We start from the raw sequence: 13,267 nt of genomic DNA, 5'->3' as shown, positions 1-13,267 counted from the left end.
AACCGATAATCGAAAATCAATCCCAAAACCAATCCAATCCCATCTTAGAGCCCGGCTCGAGATATGCATCCACGAATGTCCTGGCCGCTGTCCCGCCTGGCACACCGCGCGCCGTCAGCACCGAGGATATAACCAGGTGAGCCAACCCCTACCCTTCGGCTCCCCCCTAATACGATTTTAATCTTTGATTTGCTTTGTTTTCCTACTCCACAGAGAACCGCGCACCATCACCATACAGAAGGGCCCACAGGGACTCGGCTTCAACATTGTTGGCGGCGAGGATGGCCAAGGGATCTACGTGTCGTTCATACTGGCCGGCGGACCAGCGGATCTGGGCTCTGAGCTGAAGCGCGGCGATCAGCTGCTCAGCGTTAACAATGCCAATCTGACGCATGCCACGCACGAGGAGGCCGCTCAGGCGCTTAAAGTGAGTTCCAGCGGTGCTCTCCCCACCACAAAATGCTTCTAAATTCGATCCCTCTCTCTCTCTCTCTCTCTCTCTCTTTTCGCTGTGGCAGACATCTGGCGGCGTTGTCACCTTGGTGGCACAGTACCGACCCGAGGAATATAATCGTTTTGAGGCTCGCATTCAGGAGCTGAAACAGCAGGCCGCCCTCGGGGCTGGGGGCTCTGGCACCTTGCTGCGGACCACACAGAAGCGTTCGCTATATGTTCGGGCCCTGTTCGATTACGATCCGAATCGAGACGATGGACTGCCGTCGCGGGGACTGCCCTTCAAGCATGGCGACATCTTGCACGTGACGAACGCCTCCGACGATGAGTGGTGGCAGGCGCGACGTGTCTTGGGCGACAACGAGGACGAGCAAATCGGTATTGTGCCATCGAAGAGGCGCTGGGAGCGCAAAATGCGGGCACGGGATCGTAGCGTCAAGTTCCAGGGACATGCGGCGGCCAATAATAATCTAGACAAGGTGAGGAACAACAACCAAAAACCATCCAAGGGACGACAGTGCGTTGCAAAACTATAGTTTGAAAATAGTAGCGGAACAAATTCTGCTTTAGACGACTCTGAAACATATTCGGAGAGAGATATCGCTGAGAATCGTACAAGTCAGAGCTCTGGAGGACTAGATAAAAGGTTATAAATCCCAGAGAAGGATGCATCTACACCTCAGATATTTCTATGATTTTAATTGAATGGAAAAAATATGTTTTCTGATAACTTCTATGCCGAAATTGTACTCGTAGATGAGAGCGAGCATGTTAAAGGTCTCTACCTATCACATTTAGGTGTCTTCTAACCGAAATCCAAAATTTATGGATTGTCTATTCAACGATTTCGTGAGATCGCATCTTAAAAACTGTCGATATTCGAATGATCCAAGAGGAATGTTGCATGAAGAGAAGCTACAAATAGCAGGAGATTCGAGAATGGATTCGAATAGTCTTGAATAGTCTCGAATATCTCGAATGGTATTCGAAAAGCACATTCGGTGGGCCCCTACCAATTTCGATAGTAAAACGTAGAGTTCTTGTAACGCACTGCCCATCCATTTATAGATCCCTAACTAAAGCACGAAATATTCTTGGTTCTTTTGCAGCAATCGACATTGGATCGAAAGAAAAAGAATTTCACATTCTCGCGCAAATTTCCGTTTATGAAGAGTCGCGATGAAAAGAATGAAGATGGCAGCGACCAAGAGCGTAAGTAGACAATCGAACCGGGGAACAAACCAACCAACCAAAGGGGAAGCCAGCCAACAGCCAGACAGCCGGACAGTCAGCCATGCCCGTCTGTCTCTCGTCTTCCTCCATCCGTCTCTCTGTCTGTCTCTCTCTATCTCTCGCCCGTTAATCTCCGGAGACGACACTGCAGTAAATACTCGGAGAAGATACTCTGCTACTCGCGTAGTCTATAACTAAACTCAATCGAAGAAGGATATCGTTTTACTAGTTAATTGTTGTTTAAATTTAAGGCTTAACAAGATCCCTCTCTCTCTTTGTCGCTCTGTCTCTTAGTCTATCTCTCTCTCTCACTCTGCCACCCTCTCTCTCTCTCTCTCTATTGAAACATTGAGTGTGTGCCATTGTATGTGTGCTTCTGTGGGCTTGTCTGTATGCGTGGGTGTAAGGTATGTGCGTGTTTCTCTGTGTGTGTGTGTGTCTGGAGAAGAGTATTTTTGTTGTACTTGTTGGGCGTGCAGAATCTTCTGTGAAAGCACCGACAAAAAATGGAAAGAAAACATGCACAATCCTCAGTTTTTTCTGGAACACTGTAGCCCCAAAAAATCACCTTTTTTTTGGGGCTAAAGTACTTTATATTCTAATATTTTTTTATATTTTTTTCGTGATTTTTCCGGTTTTCTCTGTTTCTTCGTTTTTCTATTTTAGCCACAAAAATGTCAGCCTTTGTGGATGTAAAATTTTTGTTAAATTTTTTGTATGTAAATATTTTTTGTTGGCTAAAGTATTCCATATCATAGTATCCCATATTCGAGCCTTATTTTGTATTTATTTTTAAATTTGAATATTGTTTCCCTTTCGGTTAACGTTCTGTTGTTCCATGAATGTGTTTTGTTAATCATTTTACATCATTTATGTTTATGTTTCTGTTTATTTTCATATTATTTTTACACCCGTTCCGAACCGGTTACAAACCATTCAAAAACTGTGATGTGACGATGTCCAATGTGTACACTGCTCATACAATCTACAAATCTACATACCATCCATGTGGCCCGTCTTTGGATGAACAACCGATCGATGATGGACCAACACCACACACACACACACGCACACATTTACCTTTGCACACACATTGTTATCCGTGAACCGAACAAACCCCTGCCGAATCCCTACTGAAACTGCCACGATCTGTGGGCAGTCAATGGAGTTGTGAGCAGCACCAGCGAGATAGACATAAATAGTGTCAACAACAATCAGGCGAACGAACCGCAACGTAAGTGCATCCAAACATAAACGCATCCAGATCCTTCGCTTGGAAAGCGGATACTTACAACATGCCACATGAATATATTTATCTGTTAGCACCAGAATTCTCGTATCATGTACAAAAACTAAAGGGGCTTTCGGTTCTTCTCCCTGTCCCACTCTCAATCGGTCTAGTGTTGGTAAACACAAACACACACACACACACATCTGCACTTTGTATGGAATAAGCTATGGGCTATATATTAACCATTAGCTAGTTTTGTTCAAGTACTATCATGGGAGATCATGGAACATCGATTTGTATATCTACTACTAAGTCTATTAGTCTTTGGGCGCTAAGCTACTCGTTAATTCTGTACCCCAAAAGAGTGTGTCCTTCAGCGGCAGAGTTGCACTCACACACATACACCCACACATATTACACATTACATTGTACATCCTATCCTATCAGATATATGTATGAATCATTAAGCGAAAAAAACATCATCAAAACGAACATTTTCGGTTTATTTAAAATGCTTTCTCTCTCCTGCTGCCTAAACACTCTGAAACGTACTACTTTTTGCTGTTCTCTCTACACTACTCGTACTTATACACCCTACTCTGTGTGTGTTCCCACTCCCAATCAATGTTCCGGCCGCCTTCATCAATTGTCTCGTACACCACTGCTTCGGCTACAACGCGACCCTCAATCGACCCTCTCATCGCGTTCTATACAATATCAATACCGTAAAAAACAATAGAAGACGAACCTTAGGGATCCGAAATGGTTCTTTAAACAGCACATCACATGTTCATCAGAGTTCATCAGAGAACCATCAATGGATGGATGGGTTCTTCCATTCCATTCTTCCATATGTATTCCGCTGAACCCAAGAATGATGATCAAACATTTTGAGAAAACCATCTTGGGTTTTCCATTGTGAAGGAATGATTCTTCCAGAAGTCTAGATAGTTCTTCTACAGCAGCACCACATATGCATGTGTATCAATGCAAGGAGAACCATTTAGAGGCGGGATGGATACTCCTATGTCGTGTGTCCCCAGATGGTTATTTTCCTTCCCTATCCGTAGTACATCAAGTGTACATCTACATCAAGTGCAACTAGAACCATTCGGGGTACAATCATTTTAAACCAACAACAAAACTTAAAAAAAGAATTTAAAAAAAATATACAATATACTATAATTATTAATAATCGTATCGTATCGAAATGAAACGATCTCCACTGCCACTTCTGTTTTAATCTGACCAAAACATTCTCTTTTTTCTCTCTCTCTCTCTCTCTAACTCTAACTCTCTCACTCTGTTTCTCCTCTCTTTTTGGTTTCTCCTTTGTTTTTTCTCTTAATTTTTCTAGCTTTTATGCTTTGCTACACACAAGACGATGCCAATGCTGAAGGAGGTATGTACTCGATAGAAGAATATATACATATATACTACATATACTACTTATATCTGCTGCTATATACATATATTTACATTCATATACTACTATATAAATCTGAGAATATCCACATGAACATACAATATACATATACATACATCTACATCTACTCGTACATAGATACATACATGAAAATAACATAAATTCTACTCTCTACATCTACTCTACATACTCTCGTACACATGTAGTACCTATATATACGCGTATATCTACATACACATCTACACACGTGCATATTACGTACATGCATACATCATACATATTAGTACGTATTAGTTTTTGCTAGCGGTCTTTCGTTGTTACTTCACACACACACATACATAACACATACAGTCATCTGTACATCACCATGTCTACATATTAATTGGTACATTACATTTTCCCATTATAAATATCCCCTCATCCACGCCATCCTTCATCTTTACATATGAATACCGTTTTGTGTTCCGTGTTTATTTGTGACATACATTACGTACATTATACATCTTCGTACTATATTATTCTTAAATGTTTTCTGTGTATATGTACACCTGTATATTATACATACATATAATATATATTTGGGACAACAACAAACCCTTTATGGCTATAGTTCCTTAATTGCGATGTACATTTAGTGTTTCGTTAGGTGCACGGCCAATTCAGTTAAATTTTGCTGGTGCTGATGAGCATTGATGAAACTTTAAAGATACATATTTTGATGTACATCATAAGATATTCATCTACATCCTCGGAATGTGCAACAGAAATTGGTGCAGTAGCAATCGTTAGACGTATACAAAATGTACATCACGAAGGACATCGTGATTAAGGCACTATGTTCATACCAGATACATGCAGGGCTTGACAAACACACATTTTTGGGTTTTTCTGATTCGTATCTGTTTGATTTTGAGCATACACATACATCCTTTCGGACATCTAAACATACCGATAAACGATACCAAATGCTAATAATCTATCGCATCAACATTTCGATATACGTTGTTATTTATCGTGTTATGTATCCGTATGTTTATCAACGTCGTGCTTCAATGTTTCCATACAATCGACTCGACTCGACTTAATGTATGGATGATAGATAAATCTAAATAAATACTCGATTCATTAAAATGTACACACATACATACATACATACCGTACATACATATATACCACACCATATATGTATACAATATGTATAGCTTGAATGGAATACAACATCCGTATGTATCGTATCTGTATGTGAATGTACGCCTCTAGCGTATGTCTGTGTGTCTACATAAATACTGAGCATAGAAAATCATCTAGAATATTGATCGGAATGATGAATTATGCTAATGATTACGATTACGATCTATATCTATGTACGCATACACACATATAACATCTCCAAACGACAAACCACCGATGAAGAAGATCCCGAAGGTGTTCACGTTGTTTTTTCGATTTGCAAGATTATGTTTTTTTTTTTTCGTGTTACAGTCAGATCTCGATCTCTACAATCTCTCGCTTACTCTCTCTCTCCTCAACATTATACTTATACCACATTCGAATACGCAAAACACCTCTCCTCTCGTAAACAACAAAAAAAAAGGAACATTTACTATAAAATCAGACAAGCCAGACACCAAAATCCACGCACTACTCACGCACTCAGACAGTAAAAGACTTGAAAATACTACATATAATCGATTCGATCTGTTGTTAATCTTTGGTATTTTTGTTCTTCTTTTTCTTTTTGATACTTCTTTTAACCAAACAACCAACCAACCAATCAACCAAACCCCTGTGTCTGTGCGAAACTACTTCTGAACTACTTCTTGTGTTTCCCACTACTGCAACTACTACTACTTCTACTTCTACTTCTACTACTACTACTACTTCTACTACTATCCTCAAAACAACTGTTTCGTCTACGAATCAATCTACTACTACTACTATTACTACTACTACTACTACTATATCTACTACTGTTGCTACTGTGGTGTGTGCGTCATCGAATCTAAACGTTCGTTTCACGTGTCCTACTCTGTCTTTCTCTCGCTCGCTATATCTGAACCCGTCTATATCTCTATCTATATATATATTTATATATATATATAATATATATATATGATCTATCTGGAACAACAAACAAAACCAACAACCAAATAATATTTGATTTCGTTACAATCTTTGTTTTTGAATTCACGAAAATTCCTACTGATCTAAAACATACACCATACATATATTTATATATCTTCTAAATATATATTGATCTCTACAACAAATGAACAACCAACAAATCTACCAATCTACCAACCAACCAACCAACCAACCAACCAACCAATCAATCAACAAACAAACAACAAACTAAACCAATCAACAATCCAAAATGACAACTCATATATAAATATATATATATATACACATATATTTGTATACCACCATGCGCTCCGCTCCGCTCCGATCCTCGCTCCTCGATCCTCGCTCCTTCGATCGATAATACTGCAATCAACAACAAAAATTCGACTACTACTAAATTCTTCTGTATATCTGTGTATCAACCAACCCCTCTCGTACATCGTACATCGTACATCACAAATACGAACGAAACGTCAGGCGAGATTATCTACAGAGTGGAGTTACCCGATATGGAGCAGATAACTCTGATCTACTTGGAGAATAGCGATGCTGACTATCGTAAGTCGAGCAACTGAAAAAAAAACAAAAAACAAAAACCAAAAACAACCAAAAAACAAAATCAACCAAAACCAACAGCAAAATATATACTACTATATTAAAAAAGAAAAATCAACAAAGATATAATTTTTTTTTTTTAAACAATAACAAACTTTAAAAAAAAAATAGTAAACAATTTTTTTTTTATTTCTGTAAAACAAAAGAAAAACAAAAAGAATGAAATTGAAATATATATATAATTTTTTTTTTAGTTCCGAATACAATGAAATCCAAAATTTTTGCAAGATCTACTATATTCCTATTCTTCTGGTTATGTTTTTGTTCTTCTTTTTTTTCGTTCCTTCTTTGAGTTTTGCCTATCTCTTGCTTTGTCTCTCACTCTCATGCTGTCTTACTCTCTCGCTCTCGCTCTTCCTCTTGCTCTCTCTCTCTCTCTCTCTCTCTCTCTGTCTTTCCGTCTCTCTGTCTCCTTGTCCACTTAATATACCCATCTCCATCGTATAACACTTAGAGAAGAACATTTCTAGAGTCTGCCAGATTTTCATAGGATAACATTTTCAAATGGGGTCTTAAATATTTGGAATCCAAAGTGTTTGGCGGGTTTGCTATACAAAATTGAAGAGAAGCAGTACTTACTACTTACTACTCTTTCCTTATAGATCATCTGTAGAACTACCTGCTTATGCTTACGTTCTCCCCACTTTCTGAGAGCTCATGTTCCCCAATTCGTTTTAGTACTGGAATAGGAATCTCTCTCTTTTTCTTTATCTTTTCTTAGAACTTGAAAGAACAGTCCTTATAGTTTTGTTTTGTTTTGTATTGTTTTTTTTTTTTTTTTTTTTAGAATTTTGTCCAGTGTTGAATAATTCCATAGCATCGAATGACGCGTTCAGTTCGTAGCAAATTAGTTATGTGATCCTTCACCCCTGGAACACTCCACACTCCAAACACACCCATAGCCACACCCATAGCCACAGCCACACCCTTGAGCACACACCTTGTATCGTTGCCCAGCCCGACCAATCAAAAGCAAATCAATTGAATGAATTGAAAGCACACTTGAGTAGTAGCTTTTTGGCATTTTCTGCATTCTGTTTGTGTTCTGCCGCAGTAGACGTTGCTTTGATTTTGATCCCCACATCACCTTTACATCAGTATTGTTGCTCGTGTCCCGTGTTGCATGATCTTCTCCTCACCGAACAACGATCATTTTGGTTTTTGATTTGATGAGCCCCGCCCTAAGAACCTCCAGGAACCGAATAGAACATAGTACTCTTCTACAAACAACAAAAGCTCTTTCCGATACGATATGTGCCCCTCCCTCGAACTCTCAAATGTATTCTCCGTGTGGGTGGGGTGGGGGAGAGAGCCTTAGCTCCTGAAAACTGATATCTAAATCTGAAATAAACGAATTGTATGCATTGTGTGAGCAAAACAAGTCTTATTTTTGCAAATGTCTTCTCTCAAGAGGGGGCGGATCCTACCCCGTTCTAGTCCTTGTATATTTTGCAAAAAAAAAATCGTAAGTCCATCGGCGAAACGAGCCTCAACAGAACAGAACCGCGTGTGAACCAACACAGTGAGTAAATGACAAAAAACACTCCCCGTACCTTCCCTTACGTTAAACTATCTCATGGTAAAACCCCACGAAACGGTGGTTCGATTGTGTGTTTTTCCCTTCGAGAACGAAACATCCCCCGAGAGGAAACTCTCACCTAAGCTAATCCTCAGATCAGATAATTATCAGATATTTATAATATTTTATACATCAAAAAACCAAAAAACACACCCAAAAATAAATACACACACTCCACAAACCCACACAAACACACACACACATTATGTTTATGTGTCGTAAGTATGTATTTGTGTGTGCCATGTATGTAAACATCATGATGTCATGTAGTGTGTATGTAGTATGTAACTTGTGTAAATGTAATCATACATCAAGTGTGTGTCCTTCCCCCATACAATACTCGAACGTAGTTGATTTCCCCCGTAGATCGAACGCCCTTCCCATATCGTAACTATAAATAGAATGTATAACGTATGTATGTTCATTATATATACATATATCCGTACATCAGCGTGTTGAAGTAAACATTTTTTGCATTTGTCACGATTATTGCATTTACATTTAGGTTTTCCGGTTTTAATTTCGATTTCTATAGTAAATATTCTATATATATTGCATATTTTCTTAAGCCCTTTCAACCCCACCCCCTGCCACACAGTTTAGGAGTGCTCCGTGCCCCGTGCCCTTTGTCCCTTGCCACCCATGCCTCATTTGAACATCAAATGTACATCATTAACGTAGTATAACGTTTCATTTGATCAATTTCTTGATTTTACCCCAATCCCCGGCTAGCTGTACAGTAGATGTTCGCTAATTGGAAACTGTTTAACCAAAACTAAAGCTAAAGATGATAGGCGATGGTGGGTTTACGTACATAGTATCTCTGTACATTGATGATTGATACGCACAAACGAATGCTCCAATAAAGGATGCCTGAGAATTTAAAAAAACAGCAACATACATGTCCTGTGTATGAGTGATGAAAGTACTGAAGCATTGGCGCAACAAGACATACATTTTTTGTATACAAAAAATAGGTATCAGTAAAACGGAAAAAGTTTTGATAGGCGTACATAAAAAATTAGTCAGATTTATATATTTTTTAAAATTAATATCTTAAAATAACATTACAAGGAAATCCAAAGAAAACGGTATTCAAAAGTGGACTATTGAAGGGGGTAAGGTACGAAAAAAGGTATTCCATTTAGTTGTGGCATAGAACACTAAAAGGTTCAGGTCGAGCTTAGTTTGATCTGCAGAAAGGTAAGAGGAAAAGACCTCAAAGTGCGGCTAGGTCTAGGCGAAAAAGTTCGAAATAGATAGAAGGATAGAAGTAGAGATTAGGATGAACCGATGGGACTACGTTATAGGACTAGCAGAAGCGAGAGTTTTGCTTAATTATTTCGAATGCTATTCGCGTAACCCATAAGAGAAATGAATTTCTATAAGGATTACTGACAGGCATGGGGTTTTTTTTTTGATTAAATTTAAATTTATAGTCATATTTTTGTTCCAACTATTTCCAATCAGCGAAACGAATACTGTACTCAAATTCGTTATGATTTGCTAATTGATTTTGAGATTAACGATTAAACGATTAAAGAATTCCTGTCGTAAATGTGGACAGCTTGTACTTGTATTTGTACTATACAAGACATTGTCTCCTCTACTCCCCCCGATAATCCGTAGAGACAAGAATGAGCACAACCCCAATATATGACATTATTCTGTACCCATCTATCTATCTAACTCTTTATCCCAAGCTATCTATCGATCTATCCCATCTCTTTTCGTATGTATTCCCCGATTAAAACATTAAAAAAAAAAAAAAACAAAGAAAGAAGTAAATTCTGTTGATTTGTAGATTCCCAAGCCAAAATCCAATACCCCCAAAGCCCAAGCCCAAACTATACCCAACTCCCATTCCCATTTCCCCACTGATGCCCAAATCCAATCCCAAATCCAAAAAATTCATGTAGAACACTTTGTTGATGATTTAGCCACACGTGCACGACTAAAAACGCCCCCTAATTCGAATGTTTTGCCATGCTTTGCAGCCTCCGAGGAGAATGTACTGTCGTACGAGGCCGTGCAGCGTTTGTCCATCAACTATACGCGTCCCGTCATCATACTGGGACCCCTGAAGGATCGCATCAACGATGACCTAATATCTGAATATCCCGAGAAGTTTGGATCTTGTGTGCCACGTAAGTTCAGAGATCCTCCCCTCCCTGTAATCCCTCAAACTAAAGTGCGATCTGATCTGATTACAGACACCACGCGGCCCAAACGCGAATATGAGGTGGATGGTCGTGACTATCACTTTGTCTCCTCACGTGAACAAATGGAGCGCGACATTCAGAACCACCTGTTCATCGAGGCGGGCCAGTACAATGATAATCTGTATGGCACCTCGGTGGCCAGTGTGCGCGAGGTGGCAGAGAAGGGCAAACACTGCATTCTGGACGTGTCGGGGAATGCCATCAAGCGTCTGCAGGTGGCCCAGCTCTATCCGGTAGCCGTTTTCATTAAACCCAAATCGGTGGACTCTGTGATGTGAGTAACTCAATTGAATCTATATAGATCTCCTGATAATTCTAAATCCATTCGAAACCTTTCAGGGAGATGAATCGTCGTATGACCGAGGAACAGGCCAAGAAGACTTATGAGCGTGCGATTAAAATGGAGCAGGAGTTTGGCGAATACTTTACGGGTAAGTGGGCGCACAATTCGAAAGAAGTATCCGTGTAACCGTTCCACTTTCAGGCGTTGTCCAAGGCGACACCATTGAGGAGATATATAGCAAAGTGAAGTCAATGATTTGGTCTCAGTCGGGACCAACCATTTGGGTACCTTCCAAGGAATCTCTATGACCAACAGCCACAACAACATGGACACTGCCGCCTCGAGTCCGTTGTCGACCAGTCTCGAGAACAACAAATACAGCAACAACAAATCAACCGCAACAGAAAACGCCGCACTGATGATGATGCATCACAAAATAATTAACAAAAACAAATGACGAGTACACAAAACAGGACACACGACGACCATTACACTTGACGATTGACTTAAGAACAAAACAAACAAAATTGACGCAGCCGCAGCAGCCAACTTAATGTAGCAAAAAAATTGTCCAAAAAATGTATTTGGATGGTAGATAGATGTACGCCGCTTAGTGGAACGTACATATGTTTAAGTCGAGGAGGAACATCAGAGCAAAGCATTTGGCATCGTGTAGCGAGAAGGAGAGAACAGAGCAGAGCAAAGCAAAGCAGACCAGAGCAGTGCAGAGCAGAGCAGAGCAGACAGCACAGTGACGACAGCCCCCATGGACGGACGGATTATAGATGATGATGATGTTTAACTGAAGCGGACAAAGGTGTATAGTTTTTAGTTAGAACAAAGTTTGGAGAAAGGATAAGGAGAAACAAAGCGAAATATAATATATACACACACACACTTATATATTAAGATCTGATTATGATGGCATAAAGCAGAGAACAGAGAGCAGATGGATAGCAAGAGGGCAAGAGAGAGCATTAGCAGGAGGCAAAAGGCGGAAGGCAGATGCAGAAATCGATAAGCAAATGCTTAGAAACGTTCGTTAAGCGCTAGAATGTTGTTTGTTTTATGTTGATGTTTATATACGAGAGCCAAGAGTTATAGCGAGTTAGTTATGTTGAAGAATAATGTGTTTTTTTATATATATATATATATATATATATATATATATATACATATACATATACATATGTACATGCATGTGCAGCACATACATATGTAAGGCACCCATGATGACGATTATGCAATGAAATGTATAATTGTATAAATTTAAGTACGACAGTGTTTAATAGCTGACGGTAGGGGGTTGATTGACAATGATTCAAAGTAGCCTGTAGATTTGTACAGATCTGGAACACACATCTGGATACACACACGTACGTCTACACGGTTGCGCTTACAGTTACACGATTACGGTTACGATCACGGTTACACGATTACCGTGGTCGGACACTGACGTTAACGATAACGATTTACGATTAACGATTTACGACTATGATACGGATGAATATGAATATGAATATGAATATGATGAAAGGATGAAACACGTTGGTGCATTTGTTGTTAGATGTATGTAATTTTTCCCACTCGCCTTTGCCTACAAGCAACACAAAAAACAAAAACACTATATAAACGAAAAGAAGAAAAAAACAAAACAAAATAAAAATCAATAAAAGATCTGCGTATGAATACAAAATACAAAATACAAAAGAATGAAAACAGGAAACTAAAGGACACTAGTTTCTCATATACATACAATACATATATAGAACCCATGTTCATTCACACACAAACACACCCACATACTACTATATGCTATATGTGTATGTGTATATCTGTAACATTTAACAAATAGTCCGCAACCATGCGCGAAATCCTTTGAAACGCGTCTACAAAGTCATTTTACTATATATACACGCGCCACACAAACACCCACACCCACACAAAAAAGAAAAACTACGGAGGTAAAGGCTCCCTCCCTCGAAAGAGAGAATGAGGAGATTGAAAAGTGTGAAGAGAAGGAAAAGCAATTTGTTGTCGCGTTGATTTGAATATGAATATATTGTATATTTAACAATCTATAAAACAAATATAGTATATA

General features: G+C 39.1%; 1 protein-coding gene across 3 annotated transcripts in view; it reads left to right on the top strand.

Moving 5' to 3' along the window:
* Positions 1-12,292, top strand: part of LOC6599195 (disks large 1 tumor suppressor protein) — a 43,039-nt gene extending 30,747 nt beyond the window's left edge. For 2 of the 3 annotated variants that reach the window (XM_026992429.1, XM_026992430.1), the window contains 9 exons: positions 49-136; positions 214-427; positions 519-932; positions 1,563-1,665; positions 4,275-4,319; positions 10,659-10,808; positions 10,875-11,157; positions 11,223-11,314; positions 11,368-12,292. In XM_026992429.1, coding sequence (XP_026848230.1) covers positions 49-136; positions 214-427; positions 519-932; positions 1,563-1,665; positions 4,275-4,319; positions 10,659-10,808; positions 10,875-11,157; positions 11,223-11,314; positions 11,368-11,474 — 1,496 coding nt within the window. In that variant the 3' untranslated portion in view covers positions 11,475-12,292. Of the gene's footprint in view, positions 1-48; positions 137-213; positions 428-518; positions 933-1,562; positions 1,666-4,274; positions 4,320-6,944; positions 7,091-10,658; positions 10,809-10,874; positions 11,158-11,222; positions 11,315-11,367 lie in introns of those variants that run through there. The other variant, XM_026992428.1, reaches the window with a different exon arrangement.
* Positions 12,293-13,267: the final 975 nt, after the last annotated feature.

Source organism: Drosophila persimilis, unplaced genomic scaffold (genome assembly GCF_003286085.1).
Source record: "Drosophila persimilis strain 14011-0111.01,24,50 unplaced genomic scaffold, DperRS2 tig00000735-arrow-arrow-pilon, whole genome shotgun sequence".
Classification (NCBI taxonomy): Eukaryota; Metazoa; Arthropoda; class Insecta; order Diptera; family Drosophilidae; genus Drosophila; species Drosophila persimilis.
This window is presented reverse-complemented; position numbering and strand designations above follow the sequence as displayed.